Source organism: Macaca thibetana, chromosome 8, assembly GCF_024542745.1.
Source record: "Macaca thibetana thibetana isolate TM-01 chromosome 8, ASM2454274v1, whole genome shotgun sequence".
In the NCBI taxonomy this organism is placed as follows: Eukaryota; Metazoa; Chordata; class Mammalia; order Primates; family Cercopithecidae; genus Macaca; species Macaca thibetana.
Genome location: NC_065585.1, coordinates 96909355 through 96934879, shown reverse-complemented (window position 1 = coordinate 96934879; position 25525 = coordinate 96909355). Strand labels below are relative to the sequence as shown.

Genomic DNA, 25525 nt, shown 5'->3' with positions numbered 1-25525 from the left:
GGCTGGGACTAATTACAGGTGTGCGCCACCATGCCCACTTATTTTTAAAATTGTTTTGTAGAGATGGGGTCTTTCCATGTTGCCCAGGCTGGTGCAGAACCCCTGGGCTCAACTGATCCTCCTGCCCCAGCTGGAATAACAGGAATGAGTCACTGCACCCTGCCTCCACAGCACTTTTCCTCTTGCAAAACTGAAATTCTGTACCCATTAAACTATAAATCCCCATTCTTCCTCCCCAGACCCTGGCACCTAGCACTCTATTTTCTGTTTCCATGAGTTTGACTGTCATAGGAACCCACTCTTTTGACTGACATCTTCCTTGGGTTCTCAATGCTTTTTGTTATCATCCCTTACTTCTCTCGCAAAAGCCCAACACTGTTGTGACAGAAGCTGCCCACTGAGGTCAGAGTGCTGTATACATGGCCGGCGGGGTGGGTCACTGTTACCTGCAGTCTGTGTCGGTGTGAAGTCATGCTGCTGCTGGGTGGCCCTTATCTGCCCTGCCATTGGCCAGCGAGCTGAGAGGGACCCTTCCTGGGTACGGGTCTGGAGAGTGCCCTGGGAGGCCTGGGTCTCCACAAACATTGGAGTGAGAACAGTACTTCGGAAACGCCAATCAGAATCAATGGTATATTCCTGTACATAAGAAAGTTTCAAATGAAATAAGACTCCTTTTTAAGGAATGCTGATATATTTCTATTTAAAATCTAATGGTACCATCAGCATATTTCCACCATAACTTCATATGCAGCTGAAGAATCTTCTCTAATTTAAAAGTTTTAACTAAGTGATTTGCCAACTAGAAAAACTAGCTAACTATTGAGGGAGAAAACCCAACTTTCTTAATGTTTGCATAAAAAGGCTTGATATCATGCTCAGCACCGCAACCCAAATTCAACGAGTCAAGTGACCCAACTTGTCCACATACACACATGCCACTGGGACAGATCCTGAGCTTGTGAGTGGGACCAGAGGGGCCCTACCCCAGGAGCTCTCTGCAACCTGCCCATCATTCCCACTGTTAAGGCTGCTGCGAGAGAGCACAAGCTCAGCATCCACTGTGGGCTGGGAGGAATAAGGGGAGGGAAAGCAATGGCGATCCTGACAAGGGAAATCTAGTGAAGGCCAAGAGGGTGAGGCCTGTGGACCTCCAGGTGGCTGAAGCAGAGGCACAAGCCTTCCCTTTCCTTTTCAGAAAGGAATATGTGAGTATTCCAAGAAAGCAAAGAGCCAGTTAAAGCTATTAAAAATGTTCATGAACAAGAAAAGCTTATAATATTCACTACTATGAGAGAGAAGACCACATTACCTGAAATTCGCATTCTGACAGAGGATGTTCGAACATGGGATTTGGATAATCTGGGCTCAGGCTGGTCATTTCAAGCAGAAAATTTGTTGCTAAACTTAAAAAGTGCACTTCTATCTTAGGAGAATATAAGGAATTTAGTGCCAGCAACCGGTCCAAAGTATTTGAAGGTAACCTAGTTTCATGGCTCCAGAAATTTCGAATAATTAATCTGAAAAGCAGAGAGAAAAAAGTAGATTGCTTAGACAATGGCAAATGGGAAAGAATGTGCTGTACAGGGTGTCCTGTGGAGAAGGCACAGCTCTTCACCCACATGAAGCTTAACAGAGAGGGAAACCACATTCAACTATATCAAAAATACAGTCTGAGTTATGAAACATATCCACTGAAGGAGGGGAATATTACAAAAAATGTAGCATATTTTTTATGCTACAGAGGGGAGGGGAGAAACTGGGTGATTTTATTCTCTTATCTCTATTCTCTGGGAAGTTTTCAATGATGAGTACATGATATTAACTATTTGAAACAAAAAAAAATTTAGGAAATTACACAAAATCCTTCACTGCCTTGCCAAAACAATTCATTATAAAAATTACTGCCATAAAATACTCAAAACATATATTAATTAAATACCAAATTAGGGGTTGGGCACAGTGGCTCAGGTCTGTAATTCCAGCACTTTGGGAGGCCGAGGTTGTGGATCACCTGACTTCAGGAGTTCAAGACCAGCCTCGCCAACATGGTGAAATCCTGCCTCTACTAAAAATACAAAAATTAGCTGGGTGTGGTGGCGTGCACCTGTAGTCCCAGCTACTCGGGAGGCTGAGGCAGGAGAATTGCTTGAACCTAGGAGGCGGAGGTTGTAATGAGCTGAAATCGTGCTACTGCACTCCAGCCTAGATGACAGAGTGAGACTCCATCTCAAAAAAATAAATACATACATACATACATAGCAAACTAGGTCCTATAATTTATGAATGCATATGAAATCCAAATACAATTTTAAGAAGCTCAATGAATTTAAAATTATAGCAGAATGGAAAAATAATATACAGAAACATACAAAAAGTGTATGGCTTCTTATATTGAGGCTGGTAGCAGTGCTCACACTTAAAATTCCAGCACTTTGGTAAACCAAGTCAGGAGGATTGAGGCCAGGCACTGAAGCCTAGCTTGGGTAATATAGCAAGACCCTATATTTACAAAAAGTAAAAAATTAGCCGAGCCTGTTGGCATATGCCTGTAGTCCCAGCTACTCAGGAGGCTGAGGGAGGAGGATCACCTGAACCCAGAAGTCCGAGGCTACAGTGAGCTACAGTTACACTACTGCACTCCAGCCTGGGTGCCAGAGCAAGACCTTATCTCTAAAAAACATATTAATAATAATAATAAAAACTTTAACCCCCTTTTTGCATAGTCAGTATACTTATATAGTCAGAAACACATATAACTGACTTACTCAGGGCAGGCATTTCAGAGGATAACAATCATCATTCACACTTTCATATGTAACTAATATTACTATTATTAACTAATATAATTAATATCTCATTTCTAAGGTTTCAAACACTTTATTTTCAACATTAATACTTACAGCATGATCTCAACTATGTGTGTTAAATGGGAAACAGAAGAATTGTCATTGTAGACTTTCTTTTCATTTTGAAACACTTTAACTCACTGCCTTAGCATTTGGTCCATATGACTTTTTCAAGAGTGTTATTTTTAAGTTGTCAGGATTTTAAAGCCTTACTCTTCATAATGTGCTTTAAAATACTCTTTTACTAAATATTGTGAAATGCAGAAAGCAGAGAAAATGCTAATACTGCAAATACATTTCTAAAACTCCTGAAAAATACTCTATGCTACCTTTGAAAGCAATACCCTTAACATTTAATTGTCCCAGCCCAGTTATTCAAGGAGAGCACGTACTGAAGTCCAGGGTTCTCATCGATCAATCCTTGAATCAGCACATCTTTTGCCAACTTAAATATTTCCTGGGAGTCATTATCTGTCTGACTTTCTGGATCTCTGCTTGAGAAAACAGCAAAACGTCACAACATTAATGCTCTCTTCTAGTCCTTTTGTTCAACTACAGTAACACCATCTAGAATTCAATTTAAAAAGACTGGTTTTCCCATTAGACTTTAGATCTCCAAATCACAGCTTGCCCCACTCATGGGTATGTACACAAGCCTTGAGAACCCATCCTCGCTCCCAGCAGGAGCAGAGTGGAACAGGGGGATGGGCCCACAGGAGGCCCAGCGGTCCTGTGACGCCCAGCTGTGGCGGTGTAGTAGTGCCCAGTGATCCTGGCAGACTTCATCTCCTTAGTCTTTGCCAGATCTTAAAAGGACAACTATGAAAATAGGTTTTATAAGCACACCACCATACTTTTTCACTCTGATTATTTCACAAACATATGTGAAATGAGTTTTTAAAAGGATACAATCAGATATACCAAAATAAATGTTAATCATATGGTAAAAAAAAAAAAAATTATTAATCATATGGTAAAAAAAAAAAGTGTTATTATGTTCCAGATTGATAAGGGGACCCAAATGATTCCTAAAGTGTTAATGTTGCCCCGGAAACAAGGCGAAACCCCGTCTCTACAAAAAATAAACAAAATTAGCCAGGTATGGTGGTGCACACCCATAGACCCAGCTACGCAGGAGGCTGAGATGGGAGGATCAACTGAGCCCAGGAGATTGAAGCTGCAGTGACCTGTGTTGGTGCCACTGTACTCCAGCCTCGTCGACAGAGTAAGACCCTATCTCAAAAAGAAAAACAACAACAACAACAACAAAAAAAAAACCACAAAATAAAATAGTCAATGTATAGCTTACCTGTAATTGTCATGAATCCACATGAGAATATTATACATTTGTTCCCTACATGTTGCAGAAGGATGGGAAACGAATTCCACAACAGGGTTCAGAAGTTCTCGGAGTTCTACTGGTTTTAATTTTGGCATCATCTTATAAATTATGTCCAAACATACTTTTTGTCTTTCATCATCTCTATGGGAGAGATTTTAAAAACACACAAATTTAACTATTTTTTATTACTGTACTTTCAAAGTATGACAGACAACTTTTTCTTCTTTGTTTCAAAATTTGTTATAATAGATAACACTACACTTATATAAAACTTGTATTCTTGAAATAATCATGGACTAGATTATTAAATATAAGACAAATAACTTCAATGTGCTATCCTACACCGGATCCTGAAACAGAAAAAGGACATTAGAAGGAAACTGGAGAAATGGAATAAAGCCTAGTTTGGTAAACAGTAATGTTCTAATGTTACTTTCTTACTTTTGACACATGTACCAAGATTATGTAAGGGGAAAGTTGGGTAAAGGGTATATATGGAAATTATGTGTACTATCTTTCAACTTTTCTACAAATACAAAATTACTTCAAGATAAAAAGTCTATTTTTAGAAAAACCTAATAATGGCAAACAAAGTATTTTTTAAAAGGACTTCAAGTGCTGCCTGGCATGGTGTATAGTGAAGTGCAATCTGAGCTCTAAATGAGGCAAGTATTTATTTCCTTGTTTTGACTCCTTAATAGCACCCAGCTGAATGCTTCACACAGTAGATACTCAGTGAACGTAAGGATATTAGGACAGTGACATACATTCTTTGTTACTGACACAATGCACGTTTATTGTTGTGTAAAAATACTTACATAGGAGGGGGACAAGATGGCTGAATAGACATAGCCAGGAGGGCCTCTCCCACCAAAACAGAGCAAAATAATGAGTAAACCAACATGCTTTGAAGAGATCTTTGGAAAGAAAGCACTGAACATCGATAGAGACAGGCAATGCAGACACTGAGGCAGAAGAGGGAGGAAGCTGGGAAGCCTGCACAGTCTCCGGATGCCAGGACCTACTCTTGGCCCTAATCAGGTCCTAAGGAAGGGGTGAGTGGAGTGACTATGGGGCAACCCACGCTCACCATGGAGCTCTGGAATACTAGCCACAAGAGATCCCACAACCCCCACAGACATTTGAATTGGCAGGGAACTGTCAGAGAGAAGGTACAGGCAGAGCACCAGCCTACGTGGAGCCTGGCAGGTCTCACTCAGCGTGGAGCAGCTCCAGCAAAATGCGACCCCAGGCGCCCATGCCCCCAGGTTCTCACCTTGCTCTGAGTCACTCTAGGCCCTGCTGAATGCTGGGGCGGAAAACAGCAGGGCTGTCCTTCCTGTGGGTCTGGGGAGAGCCTGATTCGCATGCCTATCTGTCAACTTCCCAGGCACTACCAACCCCAGCTGCTCCCACAAGAGCATAGACACAGCATAGCCTCCACTATCCAGCCTGAGTTCTTTGCCAGTGGCCTTGGAGCACTTTGGCCACAGTGCTTGATTCCAAGGGGACAGAGGATGAAGCCGTGGGCCTGGTCTCAGCCCCCCACGGTATAAGCACATCGTTCAGGAATACAGAGCCGAGATCTGTGGCCAGAGCTTAAGCTCTGCTCAGACCACTGAGTACAGTGAGACGTGGGTTTGTGTTCCAGCATGAGTGCTGGGTGAGCCCCCTTCCATGAGGCTGGTCTGGGAAGGGTGAGGCCTGTTAGCCAGCTTTGCATCTGCCTGAGTGGCCTTCAACACCTAACAGCCCAGTGATCTGGGCACAGAAAGCATGGCATAAAACTGACTGGTCAGGCTAGCTACCGGGGCAGACACCAACAGACTTGGTCAAGAGAGCGTGAGCTAGGCAGTCCCCACAACTGTCTGCTGGGCAAAAAATCCCAGGCTGTGGGCACCACACCAGCTGCACAAGCATGACAACATCACCCTGCCCTGAGATCCCCCACCCTTGACCTACTATACCAATGACCTACTATACTATATGTCTGTGGTCTCACCCACAGACATACCCCACAACCCTCTCTGGCTTTGCCAAGCACAGAGGACCAGTGGGCCTCTGGAATACTGTGGGTCTCCTGGTGACCTAACCTTCAACTCAGGCCACTGCTAAGGGATGGAGAGCGCAGCCTACCAGGGCCCCCCTTGGGGTTCAGGAAATGTGAGTATGGTGCCAGTGATTGGAAGGCGCTCCTCTAAGGCCTGGAAATGAACTTAGTGAGGGGGTCATCTCCCTTCCCCTGCCCCCAGAACACTGTGCTGAACACACTGTAATCTAACAGTCTATCTGCTAGCCCTTACCTTTAAGCACCATATACTGGATCATAGTCTGAACTACATCACTAAAAAAAATTCTTCTAGTATACATCACCTGTGAAACCCAATGCAGGAACCAAGGACAAAGAAAGATCCTATACAGAGCCTCAGCCTGCTGAAAGCACCCAGAAAGGAAGCCAATCGACTATACTCAGCATACACCACAGTCAAACCCTCAAGGAAAATGATGAATATGAAAACAAAAGGCCCCATCCAAGCAGCAGCAACACCAAAAAGATAAAGGAACACCAGCCCTCTCAGATGAGAAGGAATTAGTGCAAACACTCTGGCAATTCAAAGTATCTCCTCACCTCCAAACAACTGTACTAGTCTCTCAGCAACGGTTTTTGGACAGATTGAAATGGCTGAAATGACAGAAATAGAATTCAGAATCCAGATGGCAAGAAAGCTCAAGATCCAGGAGAAGGCTGAAATTCAATTCAAGGAAACCAGTAAAATAATTCAAGAGTCAAAAGGCAACATAGCAATTTTAAGAAAGAACAAGCCAGGCGTGGTGGATCACACCTGTAATCCCACCACTTTGGGAAGCTGAGGCAGGTAGATTGCTTCAGTTGGAGAGTTTGAGACCAGCCTGAGCAAAACGATGAAACCCCGTCTCTGCAAAAATATAAATCATTAGCTGGGCGTGGTGGCGCATGCCTGCACAGGTCCCAGCTCCTCAGGAGACTGAGATGGGAGGATCACCTGAGCCTGAGAGGTCGAGGCTGCAGCAGTAAGTCATGGTCACACCACTGCACTTCGGCCTGGGTTACACAGCAAGACCCTGTCGAAAACAAAACAAAACAAAACAAAGGAAAAGAAAAGGAACCAAACTGAACTCTGGAATTGAAAGATTCACTACAGGAATTTCATAACACAGTCTGAAACATTAACAAAAGAATAGACCAAGCTAAGGAAAGAATCTCAGAGCTTGAAGACCAGTCCTTCAAATCAACCCAGTCAGAAAAAAATAAAGGAAAAAGAATTTTTAAACAAAATCTCTAAGAAACAATAGATTATGTAAAAAGAATCAAACCTATGACTTACTGGAATTCCTGAGACAACTTGGAAAATATATTTGAGGATAGAGTCCATGAAAACATTCCCTATCTCACTAGAGAGGTAGACATGCAAATTCAAGACATTCAGAGAACTCCTGTGACACACCATACAAGACCATCCCCAAGACACATAGTCATCAGATTTTCCAAGGTCAACGTGAAAGAAAAAATTTTAAAGGCAGCTAGAAAGAAGGGTCAGGTCACATACTGACAGAACTTCATCAGGCTACCAGTGGGCCTCTCAGCAGAAACCTTAAAAACCAGAAGAGACTGGGGCCTATTTTCAGCATCCTTGAAGAAAACAAATTCCAACCAAGAATTTAATATCCTGCCAAAATAAGTTTCATAAGGAAAGGAAAAATAAAGTTCTTTTCAGACAAGGAAACATTAAGGGAATTTGTTAACATTAGACCTGCCTTATAAGGGGTCCTTAAGGGAGTGCTAAACATGAAACAAAAGAACAATGCCTGCTACCACAAAAACATACTTAAGTATGTATCCCACAGATACTATAAAGCAACTACACAGTTAAGTCTACAAAACAACCAGGTAACAACATGACAACAGGATCAAAACCTCACATATCAATATAAACCTTGAATGTAAACAGTCTAACGGCCCCTCTTAAAACCCACACAGTGGCGAGTTGGATTTAAAAAAAAAAAACTCAGTTATCTTCTCTCTTCAAGAGACCCATCTCACATGTAACAACACCCACAGGCTCAAAGTAAAAGGATGGAGAAAGATCTATCACAAAAACAGAAAACGAAAAAGTGCAGGGGTCACTATTCTTTTATCAGATAAAACAACTTTAAACCAACAATAGTTAAAAAGGACAAAAAAAGGCATTACATAATGACAAAGGGTTCAATTCAATAAGAAGACTTAACTATATACTAAATATATAAGTACCTAACTTTGGAGCACCCAGATTCATAAAATAAGTTCTTCTAGACCTATAAAGAGGCACTCAATAATAGTGGGAAACTAACACTCTATTGACAGTTATAGATAGATAAGGCAGGCAGAAAACTAACAAATTCTGGACTTAAACTCGACACTTGAACAATCGGACCCAATACATCTATAGAATACTCCACCTAATATACCACAATATACACTCTTCTCATCTGCACATGGAACATACTCTAAGATCAACCACATGCTCAGCCATAAAGCAAGCCTCAATAAATTAAAAAAAAATTCAAAACCATACCAAGCACACACTCAAGACTACAGTACAATAAAAATAGAAATCAATACCAAGACCTCTCAAAACCACACAATTACATAAAAATTAAACAACTTACTCCTAAATAACTGTTGAGAAAATTATTAAGGCAGAAATCAAATTTTTTTCAATTACGGAAAACAGGGACACTAAATGCCCATGTCAAAACATTAGAAAGACCTCAAATCAATAATCAAACATCGCATATAAACTAGAAAAACAAGAACAAACCAAGTCCGGGTGCAGTGGCTGACGCCTGTAATCCCACTTTGGAAGGTCAAGGCAGAAGGATCATTTGAGGTCAGGAGTTTGAGACCAGCCTGACCAACAAGGTGAAACCCTGTCTCTACTAAAAATACAAAAAAATTAGCCAGGCATGGTGGTGTGCACCTGTAGTCCCAGCTACTCGGGAAAGAGGCTGAGGCAAAATAGCTTGAACCCAGGAGATGGAGGTTGCAGTGAGCCAAGATCGCACCACTGCACTCCAGACTGGGCAACACAGTGAGACTCCGCCTTAAAACCAACCAAAGCAAAACAAACCAACCCTAAAGACAGCAGAAGAAAAGAAATAACCAAAATACAGAGTGGAATTGAACGAAACTGTGATCCAAAAATCTACACAAAGATTCAACAAAACCAAAAGTTGATTATTTGAAAGAATAAACAGGATTGATAGACCTCAAGCTAGATCAATAGGGACAAAGAGAGACAGACAGAAGATCTAAATAAGCACAATAAGAAATGACAAAGATAACATTATATCTGATCCCACAGAAATACAAAAGATCCTCAGATACTATCGTGAACACCTCTACATAAGGAAATTAGGAAATCTAGAGGAAATGGATACATTTCTGGAAACATACAAGCTCCCAAGATTGAACCAGAAATTAAAAAAAAAAACAAAAAACAAACAAACAAAAACACCTGAACAGACCAATGAAGAGCTCCTAAATTAAATCAATAATGAAAAAAACTTACCAAGCAGAAAAAAAAGAAAAAAGAAAACAAAACCCCCAGGGCAGATGGATTCACAGTTAAATTCTGGCAGATATACAAGGAACTGGTACAAATCCTACTGAAACTATTTCACAAAACCAAGGAGAAAGGATTCCTCCTTGACTCATTCTATGAAGCCAAAATCCTGATACCGAAATCTGACAGGACACAATGAAAAAAGAAAACTTCAGGCCAAATCCCTGATGAATACAGATGTAAAAATCCTCAACGAAATACTAGCAAATTGAATCCAACAACACAACTAAAGGTAATGCATGACAATCAAGTATGCTTTATTCCTAGGATGCAAGGTTGGTTCAACATACACAAATCAATGTGATTCACCACATACACAATTAAAAACAAAAGCCTTACGATAATTTCAATAAATGGAGAAAAAGCTTTCAATAAAATCCAACATTCTGGGCTAGGCACAGTGGCTCACGCCTATAATCCTAGCACTTTGGAAGGCCGAGGCGGATGGATCATTTGAGGTCAGGAGTTCAAGACCAGCCTGGTCAACACGATAAAACCCTGTCTCTACTAAAAATACAAAAATTAGCCAGGCATGGTGGCATGTGCCTTACTCAGGAGGCTAAGGCAGGAGAATCACTTAAACCTGGGAGGCATAGGTTGCAGTGACCTCAGGTCGCGCCACTGCACTCTAGCCTGGGTAACAGAGAGAGACTCCAAGAGAGAGAGAGAGAAAATCCAACATCCTTGCATGATAAAAACCTTCAACTGGCCGGGCGTGGTGGCTCATGCCTGTAATCCCAGCACTTTGGGAGGCTGAGGCAAGCGGATCACAAGGTCAGTAGTTCGAGACCATCCTGCCTAACACGGTGAAACCCAGTCTCTACTAAAGAAAAAATACAAAAAAATTAGCCGGGCGTGGTGGCGGGCACCTGTAGTCCCAGCTACTTGGGAGGCTGAGGCAGGAGAACGGCGTGAACTCAGGAGGCAGAGCTTGCAGTGAGCCGAGATCACGCCACTGCACTCCAGCCTGCGTGATACAGCGAGACTCCATCTCAAAAAACAAAAACAAAAACAAAAACCCTCAACAAACCAGGCGTCAAATGAATATTCCTCAAAATAGTAAGAATCATCTATGACAAACCCACAGCCTACATGATACTGAATGATGGCAAAAACTGGAAGCATTCCCCTTGAAAACTGGAAAAGACAAGGATGCCCACTCTCATCACTCCTATTCAACATAGTACTCGAAGTCCTACACAGAACAATCAAGCAAGAGAGAGAAATAAAATGTATTCAAATAGGAAAAGAAGAAATCAAACTATTCCTCTTCTCTGATGGTATGATTCTATACCTAAAAAACCCTAAAGACTCTGCCACAAGGTTCCTAGAACTGATAAATGACTTGAGTAAAATTTTAGGACACAAAATCAATGTACAAAAATCAGTAACATTCCTATACACCAATGACATTACAGCTGAGAGCCAAATCAAGAATGTAAGCCTATTTACAAAGGCAAAGAAAAGAATAAAACACCTAAGAATACAGCTAACCAAGGAGGTGAAAGATCTCTACAAGGAGGACTACAAAACACTGCTGAAAGAAATCGGGTATGATACACATAAATGAAAAAATACTGTTAGAATAGCCATTCTGTCCAAAGCAATCTACAGATTCAATGCTATTCCTTTCAAACTACCTATGTCACTTTTCACAGAATTGGAAAAAACTATTCTAAAATTCATATGAAACCAAAAAAGAGCCCGAATAACCGAAACAATTCTAAGCAGAAAGAACAAAGCCAGAACATCATATTACCCAACTTCACTATACTACATGGCTACAATAACCAAAACAGCATGGTACTGGTGGGGGAGGGGGGGAGAACCACAGACACACAGACCAATGGAACAGAATGGAGAACCCAGAAAAAAGCCACAGACCTACAACCATCTGATCTTCGACAAAGTCAACAAAAATAAGCTGTGGGGAAAAGATGCCTCATTCAATAAATGGTGCTAACTGGCTAACCATATGCAAAAGAATGAAACCAGACCCCTGCCTATCACCATATAAAAAAATTAAGATGGATTACAGACTTCAATGTGAGACTTCAAATTATAAAAATTCTAGAAGAAAATCTAGGAAATACCCTTCTCGATATCAGCCTTAGCAAAGAATTTAAGACTAAGTTCTAAAAAGAAACTGCAACAAAAACAAAAATTGACCAGCAGGACCTAGTTAAATTAGAGACTCTGTGCAGCAAGAGATACTATCAAGCGGGTAAACAGACAACCTATAGATGGGAGAAAATATTCAAAATATTCACAGACTATGCACCTAATGAAGGGCTAATATCCAGAATCCATAAAAAACTTATTCAACAAGTAAGAAGCAACCCCATTAAAAAAATTAGCAAAAGACATGGATACTTCTCAAAAGACATAAAAGTGGCCAACAAATATATACATATACGTATATATGTATATGTATATAATTGTACATATACGTATATATGTATATGCATATAATTGTATATATACATATATATGTGTGTCTGTGTATATATATATAAAGGTCATCACAAATCATCAGGGAAATGCAAATGAGATACCATCTCACACCAGTCAGAATAGTTTTCTTAAAAAGTTAAAAATATAGCAGATATTGGCAAGGCTGCAGAGAAAAAGGAACGCTTATACATTGTTGGTGGGAATGTAAATTAGTTCAGCCACTGTGGAAAGCAGTTTGGAGACTTCTCAAGGAAGTGAGAGTTGAACTATCATTTGACCCAGCAATCCCATTGCTGGGTATATACACAAAGGAAAATAAATCATTCTACCAAAAAGACACATGCACCCATATGTTCACCATAGCACCATTTACAACAGCAAAGACATGGAATCAACCCAGGTGCCCATCAATGGTGGACTGGATAAAGAAAATGGCACATATATACCATGGAATATTAGGCAGCCATAAAAAAGAATGAAATGTCCTTGCAGCAACATGGATGCAGCTGGAGGCCATTGTCCTAAGCGAACTAGTACAGAAACAGAAAAGCAAATACTGCATGTACTTACTCATATGTGGGAGGCTAAACACTGAGTACACACAGACATAAAGTCAGGAACAATAGACACTGGGGAACAAACAAAGGGGAAGGCAGGATATGAGGCAAGAGTTGAAAAACTACCTGCTAGGTACTACGGTCACTACCTGAGTGACAGATTCATCTGTACTCCAAACCTCAGCATTACACAATACACCTTTGTAACAAACCTGCACTTGTACCTCCTGATTCAAAAATAAAAGTTCAAAAAACGAAAAAAAAAGTACATAGACTAAGACTGGAAAAGAGTACAGGGACAGGGAAATAATATAATGTAAGTGATCAGCAGCTTTCTCTTTTAATGTATACTTTCATGCTATGTTGCAATTTTGAAAATAAATGAACAATTTAAACACATTAACAGAAGCTTCTCACTTGGCAAAATAGGTACAGAACTCAAAAGCACACATTTTAAATCTGAAGAGAGCCAAGGTAACCCCACAGGCCACCTCCTTCATTTATGGGTGAAACACGCCCTAGGATGTGGCTCCCCAAAATGCCAGGCCAAGGGTGCAGGGAGCAGGCCCACCTCAGCAGATGTGCTATTCTTAAGGTGCCTTCACCTTTTCTTCAGAGATTCCAACTTCACAAACGTGCATATCATCGAAACCCACAGGTTCTTCTTGAGTTGAAGATGTCTGAACAAATTGACACTTTATGAGCCAATGGGACCCAAGAGCAGGGCTAGTGTTCACTCACCTATGTCTCATGACTTGAACGAAGTCCTTGCTCTTTAACTGGAAGTACAGCTCTGTCATTGCCTCCACACGACAAAGTACCACCTCCAGACAGAGTGTTTTCAACACTCCATGAAATTTTGGCAGCAGAAAGAACACAGCATTCATGAACCTGGGGGACAAGAGGACTGGTGAGAGGAGGGCCAAGGACCCTCCTGCCCCCACAGGCTCCGTGGACACAGGCTCCCTGGACAGCCCATACCTGTCTGCAAGAGGAGGGAAGCTCTTGGTCACTTTGTTTAAGCACACAATAAACTTGTCCTCCATGGTATTTTGATGTTGCTTCAATTGTTTTGCAACCAGTTCACACAGAGACTCCTCCAGCATCTGAAAAATTAAGTTTATTTTCAAATACACAAAAGTGGAAATGTAGATTAAGCACTGAAAGTAAGGTTTATCGAGTATTTAAGTGAGCCCAAAGAAGGTGTTCAATGTTATCACCTACAACAAGGCAGATGATAGGACAGTAGGTGCTGGGGATGTCTGCTGGTCGGCACTGACCATCGCACACCCTTAGGTTCTGGATCCTTGAGTTCCTACACCTCAGTGAGCCAGTCCACATCACTGTGCTCTGCGCTGAGCACCCAGGTGTCTGGTTCGTGTGGATGTCAGATCAATGAAGATTAGCGTTTCCTACTGACACCAAAACACTTGGTAGGACCAGTAAGTCCTTTGAGAAGCTAAGTTAAATGGCTAAATATTGTTTGAGACATATTTTATGATGTTCAGATTTCTGATAAAAAATATTCACACGGACTAGAATTTTCAAACAATTCTATTCACACAGCAGTCCACATCACTGTCTGCTCACGTCCTGCCTCTTTTCACCAAGTGCTGCTAACTGTTACATATTCATCTGTATATCATCTGTCTCCCCTCCCCAAATGCCAGCTCCCCAAGGGCAGGGACGTGACCTGTCCTGTTACCTACTGCATCCCTAGAACCTAGAACCAGAAAGTCCTCAAATGTCCTCCACACAGAGAAGCACTCAGTGGAGTCCACTGGAAGGAAGCAACAGAAAACACTGCTGTCCTTCCTGGCTCACCTCCTTCCTCACAAACATCAGAAAGAGGTGTAGGCAACCTTTTCAAAGGCATGAAGACTGAACAGTTTTTCAATGCAAACTCAACACAGACTGAGCACCTCAAATCTGAAAATCCAGAATCCTCCAAAATGCAAAACTGTTTGAGCCTCAGCATGATGCTCAACCAAACGTTCACTGGAGCATTTGAATTTTGAACTTTTGAATTAGGGATGCTCAAACAGTAACTATCATGAAAATATTGCAAAACCAGAAACTGAAAACACTCCTGGCCCCAAGCATTTTGGAATAGAGACACTGTACCTGTAGTATGAGGCTATTTTTAAATTATCTTAAGAAAAACCCTTAACACAAAACCACAAATTTCAACGGCCTGAACCCGATATAGAATACATATAGTATTACACTACCGATTCATCAGCTGTCTTTTTATTAAAAGTATTTAATACGACAACACAAGGAAATGATCACAATCTAGCAAGTAAAGAAAGCAAGTTATAAAACAGTATGAATAAGAGAGACCAACGACAGTTGAGCTGCGTGCCACAGGTGTTGAGGGATGTTGCGTGGGAAGAGCGCAAGCCTCTCTTACTGACTTCTTTTTATTTTTTTTGAGATGGAGTCTTGCTCTGTCACCCAGGCTGGAGTGCAGTGATGTGACCTCAGCTCACTGCAAACTCTGCCTCCCAGGTTCAAGGGATTCTCCTAGCTCAGCCTCTTGAGTAGATGGGATTATGGGAGTGTGCCACCACGCCCAGCTAATTTTTCTATTTTTTGTGGAAACAGGGTTTCACTATGTTGGCCAGGCTGATCTTGAACTCCTGACTTCAAATGATCCACCTGCCTTGACCTCCCAAAGTGCTGGGATTACAGGCATGGGCCACAGCACTCGGCCTCTTACCAACTTCTTTATGTTTACTCTGCTTTCCAAATTTCTACGATAAATCTGTATCACTTTTATATTCAGAAAAAAATATGTAAAACAGAAGTGTTTTTTATTCTTAAATTGAAATTTAAGCCATGAGATTAAACCTGGGGATCTGCTGTAACTTGCTCCATTTATGGTGGAAATGAAGCATATTATGTAGATTCAAACCTCATATTTAGGGATGTTAGAATCATCTTGTAAAAAAGTTCTACTGAATTTAAAAAATCTGTTTATTTACAAAAATAGCTGATAATCCCTAAAATAAATTACAAGTAATGTTTGATCTTCCCAAAGGGGTCATCTTAATTTTATTTTAAATCCAAATAAATCCGTATTTGGTGACATGGACAAGGGTCCAATCACAGCACCGGGCCCACTGGTGCCTGCTCAGGACCACCTGGCTTCTCATGAGCCTCTCCTCATCCAGCCCCACAGTGACTAGGCCTGGACTCTACTCTGTCCTTTCTTTCAGGAGAGTTAACTGAGCTGGGGGTGCAAACTTGAGAATCATGAACATAAAGGCAGTCTATATCAAGTCGTGAGGCTGAATGAGGTGGGTAGGGGAGCAGTGAGTGAGGCCACAGCAGAGCTGTGGAGGTGGTCAGGGAAACGCAGCTGAGGAAAGAGAGAAGGGGCCGCCACAGGAGGAGGACAGGAGCCAAGAGTGTCCTCAGGGTGTGACCAGCTGGGCCACCTAGACAGGCTCTGCAGCAGCAAGATCCCGAGGCACCCACAGAGCACCTAATCCCAGTGATGACCCTGAAACCCACAACCCTGCTTGGGCAACATGGCAAAACCTTGTTTCTACAACAAATACAAAAATTAGCCAAGCATAGTGGCATATGCCTGTAGTCCCAGCTACCCAGGAGGCTAAGGTGGGAGGACGGCTTGAGCCCAGGAGTGCAAGGCTGCAGTGAGGTATGATTACATCACTGCACTCCAGCCCAGGTGACAGAGCAAGACCCTAGCTCTAAAAAGACTTTAAAACAGTAAGGAACACGTTACTTCTTTATTCAGTCCTCTTATCTGAACAGTGCACTGCACTTAAAAGTTAAAAGCTCATCTCACAGTCCTGTCCAGTGGGCAAGGCAGCAGTACTGAGAGGGTCGCCTGGGAAGTCCCTTCCCCTGTTCAATAGCTACACCAAAAACTGCAAGGGGAGGAATGGACTGGGAGACCACAGCAGCTATCTACCAGGACAATTTCCTCCACAAGGAAATCCTGAGACCACATTCACAGTAATAAAAGCTGGTTAAATACTCTCATCTTGATTTTATATTACCAAGACGGTTGCTGACCTCTCCACGTTCACCAAGTTTCCAAGGTGTCTAAAAAACTGAGTGTTGTATTTGCTGTATTATAGTAAGGAACAGTAAAATATTAATAAATGCAGATGCCCATTTTGTTTCTAATACCATACAGGAAATAAACATGTAAGTATCAAGGGTCATAACATATCAAAATAGAGTAAGAGGTATTTATTGAAAATTGCATAGCACACTCACGTTTTTTCTCTCCATAACATATCGAAGTATAAGTCCTAAAACTTCTGCTGCAGCAGCATACACTTCTTTATATCTTACAAAGGACATATTATTCACCAAAGCCTGAAAGTATCTACAATAAACACAGAAAAGACATATGCATCAAATAAACCATTCTGTTGTTCCACAAATATAAATGACAATTTTCCTTTTCATGTCATACTGACAGCCTAAGTTGAGGAAATCTAAATATAGAACGTGATGCAAATTCCATGTACAAATGCACACATCAGCATGTATTTAAGGGTGCCCGATGTCATAACCAGAAAATCGTAGGGCAGTCTGCTGTCCCATCATGCAGAACCGCTGCAGCTGGACCATCCCATAAGGCTGAACAGAAAGCTGCAGTGAAAGACAGAGCTACTATCCAAGATCACGGGGCACTGACTCCCTTTCAAAATCCACCTACTATAGCAGGACAAGGACAATAAAATGAAAAACAGCATATTCCCAATGCCATGCTGTGTGAGGAGGCTTCCCAGGGAGCCTCGCATCCACTGTCTGCACTCAGGGGACTCTGCAAGGTTGTTCTGGCATAGAAGCCAAAGGCCCAGCCAGTGACTGTCTAAAAGGAGCCGAGTTCCCACTGAGGCTGCTGCGAAGCTGGCTGACTGCCTCAGCCCTGAGGTCACGTGTCATCTCTGGCACCAGTAACTGGTCCAACGGTGCTGGAGGGCCAACACGGAGGACCAAACAGAGAGAGTGAAACACTCACAGGGATGGGAGAGTCAGGTAGGGCAGGCGGAAACCCAGGGAGTGGCCAGGAGTCAACACTGACTTCACAACCCTCAGGAGCAGGACAAAGAAATACCCTTTTGTGATGTCCCGTAACCATCTTTCTGAGGCCTCTTGTCTTGGCATGTCACACCCAGCTGCCCTAGCTCCCAGGCAGGCACTGCAGCCCAGCGTCTACCAGCCTTCAAGGTCAGAGAGCCCAGAACAAAGCCTCCTGAGGGGACTGCGTTACTTTTGGAGGTAAATGTTCAGAGTATCAGTTTAGAAAATAAGAAATACCACCTCTCATCTGTCAGCATGTACATGAAAAAAATTACACTGTTTTAAACACCTACATTTCTTATTTGCCCCAAACATATTTTTTCTTCCAGAAAAATCTAAATCCAACTTCCTACATTTAGGAAGAAAAAAAAATTTTTGGTACAGATGGGATCTTGCTATGCTGTCCAGGCTAGTCTCGAACTTCTAGACTCAAGCAATCCTCCTGCCTTGGCCTCTCAAATGTGTTAGAATTACAGGCATGAGCCAACATGCCTGGCCAAGAAACATTCGTAACATGGGTCTGGTCCTTAAATTTATCAAAACTGCACCATACCGAAGTCTGTCAATCCAGTTTGGGTAGACGTGACCTAAAAAATAATCAAGCAAACACGTACTCGCTACTCTGAATGCCACACTGCGGGTCATAGGGAGGCAGGTCATTGGCCATCACGATGCCTAGCAATTGAATCCCTACTGAGTTGTCTTTAGAATTAGGATCTTTACCGGAAAACTTTTCAAATATTAACCTGAAACATAAGCACAAAGGAGAAAATTGAGACTGTCACATAATCAAATAAGAAGCAGAAAGACAAATACAGAATTTTACTTTTTTGAGACGGAGTCTCACTCTCGCCCAGGCTGGGGTGCACTGGTGCGACCGAGACGGAGGCTTGGAGTCTCGCTTTGTCGCCCAGGCTGGAGTGCAGTTGGCGTGGTCTCGGCTCGCTGCAAGCTCTGCCTCCCGGGTTCACGCCATTCTCCCGCCTCAGCCTCCCAAGTAGCTGGGACTACAGGAGCCCACCACCACACCCGACTAATTTTGGTATTTTTTTTTTTTGGAGAGACGGGGTTTCACCATGTTAGCCAGGATGATCTCGATCTCCTGACTTCGTAATCCGTCAGCCTCGGCCTCCCAAAGAGCTGGGATTATAGGCGTGAGCCACCATGCCCAGCCAAATACAGAATTTTCTAAAGCTACTCTTCAGGGTAAGAAATGCTTTTTCTTTATTTCTGTTTCTTCCCCAGGTCTAGCTTTGACTTTATAGAAAAGCTTTCTTTTTATTTTCCCATATCCAATACCCCTGCTTGCTAACACCTCCTGTTCACATCCAGGTCACTTCAGCTTTGTAACACTGGCAATTTTATCACCCTCATATTTTAATTATTTGCCTAAATTCTCCCTTAGTTGATAGCAAAACTTTTTGAAAGTTTTAGCTTGCCTAAGGTTACAAAAAAAGAAATTACACACAAGTCCTACCCACCTCCCACCACCCTTTACCCCATGGGCCAATGGAGGGTGGTGCCCCTCCCCAGCATGGAGACATCACAGGCAAGCTGAGGGGGAGGGCAGGGCCACCGGAGGGCGCATCTGGACACACACTCTGGAGGCTGTGGTTTAATTAGTAACAACAAATTATTTCCTTCCTCCTATCATTTCATGTAATTAAATTTCACTGTAATCATCATTTACCACACACTACATTTTAACCTAAATTTCTAAACAATACTGCAAAAACCAGTAAACATACCTATAAGGGATGGATAAACAATCCTTCCAGCACTCGACAAGGGTCTTTATAATTTCAAGGTTGTGTCTAAACACAGCTCTTTTTGGATGAAAGACATGTTTCATTAGGAAATTAAGCAATCGATTTGCTAACACTTCATCCTTAGGAACCCCCTGAAAAGGTACAGAAATTCTGTATTAATATGCGGCACTCCATTCTGGAAAAGCAATTTTTAACTCAAGTTCATTTAAAAAAGAAATCTGGCATTTTACAGGAGTCCGGCTCCAGTTCAAAGCCCTGTGATTTTTCAGAAACAGGCAACAACAAAGGCTGTCCCTGGCAAGAGGACCAGGCACCGCTGGTGCTGCAGTCTCGGAGCTGCGGTCCAGGGTGCAGGCTGTCAGCCGCCATGCCCCATGCAAGCACCTCTGCATTCCTCCCTGGAGCCTCCATGCCTAGGACCCTTTATCTGAGGCCCTGGACAGGGGTCACCTGCAGGGCAGGGGGGCGGCATGAAGGCACTTTCCGCACTCTGACTCAGTATCCAGTGCTTTCTGACTCAGCTCTTCCCCCATAAAACTGCACGGCCTCTTGTTCGGGGCCTCTCAACAGGGAGACAGCCCATGTCTGTGCTAATCCGCCTGGCTGCTGAGCAGTGCACCATTCCAGGGGCAAACAGAACAGGGGGAGTCTCCCTCCAGTGTTAGCCTCTCACTTCCATAACTCCAGAGTGAGTAAACCCTTCACTGCAACCCTCTTTCTGGCTTGCTGTTACTTTATTCAGCTACCCTGAGCCTGGCAGTTCCACTCTCTTGAGTTCAGCTGAGCCGCTGACTCAATATTATCAGCTACATCAATCTCTTCCAACGGATTCTAAGTTAAACTAAACCCCTCTTAATTTTTTCATTTTATTAAGCAGAATACAAAGTATTTCATTACACTAAGACAAAGAAATCTAAATTTGGTTAACTATGAAACAAATGAGATGGGCACATCCAGAGGCAAGCGTATGAGAAAGCTCCGTGTATTTTTTTGTGGGGAGGTGGTGGTGGAGCAGGGAGAACGCAGTCTCACTCTGCTGCCCAGGCTGGAGCGTAATAGTGCAATTTCAGCTCACCGCAACCTCCACCTCCCCGGTTTAAGCCAATTCTCCGGCCTCAGCCTCCTGAATAGCTGGGATTATAGGCATGCAGCACCACGCCCAGTTAATGTTTTTAGAAGAGATAAGGTTTCACCATGTTGGCCAGGCTGGTCTCAAACTCCTGACCTCAAGTGATCTGCCCGCCTCGGCCTCCCAAAGTGCTGGGATTACAGGTGTGAGCCACCACGCCTGGCCCCGCATGTGTATATTATATTTAATACAGACTGTTCCTACCATCTCCTCACACGAAAATGTTTATATGCTGTCAGTGTCCACAGTTACATGAGTAGGCAAAGCTCGAACAAACACACACATCTACACTGCTGGGTACCGCATCTGCCTCAACATAACATGGTGTTACCATCTGGCAGCTACTGCTGTAGCCCTAATCTTGCCATTACTGGTATCAGTCAATACTCTGGGAGTAGAGAAGCTGGCACAAACGCCAAAATCTAGGGACTTCAGGGCAGAAGTTCTCAGAGCCTCCCATTCAGGGTTGGCTGACATTCAGTTTACACATAGTGTTAATAAATTTGCAATCTCATTTCTAAGGCAAGTAAAGGCAGCAAACAAAACAAAACAAACACCTGACAGCTTCATAATAAAAGCAATGTCAGACGAATAAAACTAGAGCAGGCTGAGGCCATTTGGTTTAGAAGCACACCAGCAATGTAGCAACAAATGCTGAAAACCATAGCACAGTCAGTGAGAGGGACCTGAATTATGTGTCATAGGCTCTATAGGCTATTGGCAAAGGATAATATATTAACATAAAAGATGCATCAATCCTTACTGTCGGAGTGGCCAAGCCTGTCCATGAAAGAATAGTGGCCACTATCTCAACCACCATGTAGTGAATTCCTTCTCCTCCATTGTTTTCAGAAGCAGCCAGCTGCAACAAGGGGCTAAGCCAGTGCTTCGCGTAAGGGCGAAAGACCTACAAGAGGATGTAAAAGTCAAACATCAAAGAATGGTCTTGAATTGCCAAAATATTAATACAAGACTGTATCTTCCATCAGCTAAAATTTCATTCTATGACTGGACCTAAAGCCAAAAGGGAGGTAAGCACGTTAAAGTGAAGTCATTAGTGTGGGCCCTAATCCAATATGACTGGTGTCCTTATTAAAAGAGGAAATCAGGACACACAGACAGATACAAGGGGGGAAATGAGGTGAAGACATAGGGAGAATGTCTCTGACACACCACACAGTGCTCGAGGCTGCCAGATGCTGGGACCAGCCTGGACTAGGCTCTCTCATAGCTCTCGAAGGAACCAACCCTGCCGGCAGCTTGATCTCAGGCCATGGCTGTCTGAGTTCCCCCAGTGTGGCACCCTGAGACCATAGGCCCAGGGTGTGAAGAATCAAGTGAGCCTTGAGGAAAGCAGGTCCTATTGCAGCCCTAGAGCAGCCTGTCAGGGACCTCCTGACAGACTCACCACATCTGCAGGGCTGCCCAGAATGACCTTCTACGGAGCCAAGTGGATGGTGTTACCCCACCACTTAGTGCCCTTCAGTGGTTCCCTGGTGCTCAATGAATGAGCTCAACCCTCTGCATAGCTCTGAATGGCCTGGCCTGGCCTGGCTGTGGTCCAGACCACACTCCCACAGCCCAGGCAGTCAGTGCAGACTTGCTCAGTTCACCCAGAGACCACCCGTGCTATGCTGCTCCTTCCCTGCCGAGTGCAAACTCCCACTGCACTACACCACGTCTAGCTCAAAGGACTTTCCAAAATCGACTCCAAGATGCTCCTACCTGACAAACTCAGCTACTGCCTAAGTAAGAGTCAGCTGTTTTTCATATAGAGTTAACAGGAATATTTTCTTCCCCCTACTCCGCCTTTTTTTTTTTTTTGCTACTATACGTTGGCAGCTGTAAGAAAGCGACTACATGTACTTTATACAAAGACCACTTCTAACTCACAGAGGTGAATTTACATTTGTTAAGAACGATAAAAGAATGGTGACGAACAAGTAGATAAATATTGGACGGCTAATCAGAGAACAAAAATGTCATGCTCTGTACCTTTATATTTTCCTTTTTTGTGAGTGTTTTTAAGTAGATTCACAGAATTGCAATTGATTCATTCATAGAACTGAATAAACAGACTTATAGAATCTATTCAAAGAATAAAGAAATAATCAATTACTTACCTCTTCTGTATTAATAATAAGCTTGGCTAAGAAGAGACGGATATTTAATGATACTATTGGATTTCCCAGTTTGCCATGGAGGAATTTCATCCAAGGAGGAAGATCTCTTGGCACTGAATCCTAAAATAAAACATTCAAAATTACCTTAAAAAGTGGAATAAAATAATGTTACGTTTTTGATATGGGAAAACAATGACAAAGTAAGACATGAACAACAAAAAAATCACATTTATTTGATAAGCAGTTTGGTTTTGTCTTCAATATTAAATGTTAATATGACACCAATAAATACAGTATTAACAGATAAGATGAGTGGGAAAAGCACCTCTTCTCCTTGAGGCGGGCCCAGACTTCTGTGCATATGCTTCACCAGGGCCGTCAGGGGCGCCATACACTCGTGCCGATTGAGCTCATCCATCTCCAGCTCCAGCACATCATCATGCACCGTGGGGTCCCGCTGCTCCTGCGAAAGGGAGGGCCCAGGAGAGCAGAGGGTACAGTTAACATTCAGTGGACACGGCAGTGGATGTGGGAGGTTCTTTCTGGGGCAACAGCATATAACAAACACTTCGGTAATAACAATGATTTGGTAATATCAAATACACTCACTGTACAATTAACACATAAGAAGGATTTCATGTCCTCCTTGTATCCCAAGTACATACTCCCCCTGCCCTGTCTGCCCAGTCACTCCACAGGGTGGCTCCTGAGGTCAGATGTCTCTGCTACACTGACCCCTGACCCTCATCTATCGTCACTCCCCAGGGTGGCTCCTGAGGTCAGATGTCTCTGCTACACTGACCCCTGACCCTCATCTATGGTCACTCCCCAGGGTGGCTCCTGAGGTCAGATGTCTCTGCTACACTGACCCCTGACCCCCATCTATGGTCACTCCCCAGGGTGGCTCCTCAGGTCAGATGTCTCTGCTATGTTGACCCCCTGACCCGTCTGTATGGTGACTCCCCAGGAGTGCACCTCAGGTCATATCATCTTTGCTATGTTGACCCCTGACCTCCTACTGTGCTGATGATATCTGACTGCTGAGTCAACAGAATAAAAGGCTAGGAATTAGATCTTTGAAAATTCTCCAAATTAACTCTATACTCTGAGGGCTGTCAATGGACAGGGAACTGGCTTCCTGTAGTAACAGCAAGGCATAGCTGTGACCCCCTTTCTTCACAAACATCGACAATATTCTTTTAGTATGTGAAATGTGATCACCCGTCTCCGAAAACGACCAGTGGTAGGTCTAGGGTCTTGGGAGCTGTATGAATAGCTCTGAACTCCGGTTGAGAAATCAAATTGACTCATTTCTTCACTCAGGGTACTGTCTGCCAAATATGACAGGGAAGACATATAGGAAGGACCATCTGAAATATAAAAAAGGAGAAAATTACATGTATTCAAACACAATCAGTAAGAAATGTACTTCTCTAAACTCAAATGATATGAAAATGAAAGGGTATTTTAATCTAAGGTTTTCATCAACCCGGTGATTATTAACCCATTATCCAGATTAAGAAAGCAAAAAGGAAATGGGGAAGAGACCTCAATTTCTTTTTGTTGTTATCAAGCAGTTATTCTGTCATAGACAAGGAAATTGTTATACTGGGCCAATTTTGCATATGATTAACAAATTTTCTTTGCATTTAAAATTTTGATAATGTACATTTTGCCCATTAAGTCTAACATAAATGTGGGAAGAAATACTACTGAAAAGTAGCTAATCCAAAACATTTAAGGGATTTAGAAAATTGGTCCAAATTTTATTCTCATATCAAGAAATGATGATAAAGCTATAAAGAAAAATTAAGCAAAAAACAAAAACAAGGAGCATATAGAGGGATAGAGGACTAATTTTAAATAGAAGAGTCTATTTCAGGGGTTGACATTAAACAAAATGTCATGAGGTATGCTGACACCTGGGGTTGAGGGTATTAGTGGAAACAACCTGGGGCAAAAGCAAGCCTGGTGCCTACAAGGCACAGGGAGGAGCCTTATGCTGGAGTGAGCAGGAAGAAGGGCTGCAGGGGAGGGGGTCAGCAGATCAGGGTCTTTGAGCAGCTCTGTCCTGAAGGAGATGGGAACCCACAGTGAGGTTGGGCACAGAAGAGTGGCTGGAAGGACTTGTATTCTACTGTAGACTTCTGAATGTATCTAAATAACATACAAATACGGCCGGGCGCGGTGGCTCAAGCCTGTAATCCCAGCACTTTGGGAGGCCAAGACGGGCGGATCACGAGGTCAGGAGATCGAGACCATCCTGGCTAACACGGTGAAACCCCGTCTCTACTAAAAAAAAAAGTACAAAAAACTAGCCGGGCGAGGTGGCGAGCGCCTGTAGTCCCAGCTACTCGGGAGGCTGAGCCAGGAGAATGGCGTAAACCCGGGAGGCAGAGCTTGCAGTGAGCAGAGATCCGGCCACCGCACTCCAGCCTGGGTGACAGAGCAAGACTCCGTCTCAAAAAAAAAAAAAAAACATACAAATACAATCCATATGCAAACAATAAAACACCAAGCTAATTCTGTACTTTTAAAAAAGTGTAACATATCTGAGCCCCATCTGGCTGCTCTGAGACCTTTTCATGCA

The 25525-nt window shown here is 42.8% G+C and overlaps 1 protein-coding gene and 2 long non-coding RNA genes across 6 annotated transcripts in view; 2 read left to right on the top strand and 1 right to left on the bottom strand.

The window, feature by feature from the left end:
• The window catches only part of PRKDC (protein kinase, DNA-activated, catalytic subunit), a 189509-nt gene that overhangs the window by 67792 nt on the left and 96192 nt on the right, over positions 1 to 25525 (bottom strand). For 2 of the 4 annotated variants that reach the window (XM_050800346.1, XM_050800348.1), the window contains exons 46-58: positions 24157 to 24305; positions 23261 to 23398; positions 22936 to 23055; positions 21576 to 21719; positions 19663 to 19814; positions 18529 to 18660; positions 17099 to 17210; positions 13826 to 13950; positions 13586 to 13735; positions 4156 to 4329; positions 3239 to 3340; positions 1310 to 1517; positions 447 to 636 (exon numbers count right to left, since the gene is read on the bottom strand). In XM_050800346.1, the coding sequence (XP_050656303.1) occupies positions 447 to 636; positions 1310 to 1517; positions 3239 to 3340; positions 4156 to 4329; positions 13586 to 13735; positions 13826 to 13950; positions 17099 to 17210; positions 18529 to 18660; positions 19663 to 19814; positions 21576 to 21719; positions 22936 to 23055; positions 23261 to 23398; positions 24157 to 24305 (1896 nt within the window). The remainder of the gene's footprint in view (positions 1 to 446; positions 637 to 1309; positions 1518 to 3238; positions 3341 to 4155; positions 4330 to 13585; positions 13736 to 13825; positions 13951 to 17098; positions 17211 to 18528; positions 18661 to 19662; positions 19815 to 21575; positions 21720 to 22935; positions 23056 to 23260; positions 23399 to 24156; positions 24306 to 25525) is intronic. The other 2 variants (XM_050800347.1, XM_050800349.1) reach the window with 1 other exon arrangement.
• LOC126960792 (uncharacterized) lies at positions 23544 to 23946 on the top strand. Its single transcript, XR_007728107.1, has 3 exons — positions 23544 to 23646; positions 23714 to 23780; positions 23848 to 23946. It is a non-coding gene; the product is annotated as an uncharacterized LOC126960792 (long non-coding RNA).
• LOC126960794 (uncharacterized) overlaps positions 25101 to 25525 on the top strand; it is a 114934-nt gene continuing 114509 nt past the window's right edge. The window contains exon 1 of the long non-coding RNA XR_007728109.1: positions 25101 to 25178. This is a non-coding gene — a long non-coding RNA (uncharacterized LOC126960794). The remainder of the gene's footprint in view (positions 25179 to 25525) is intronic.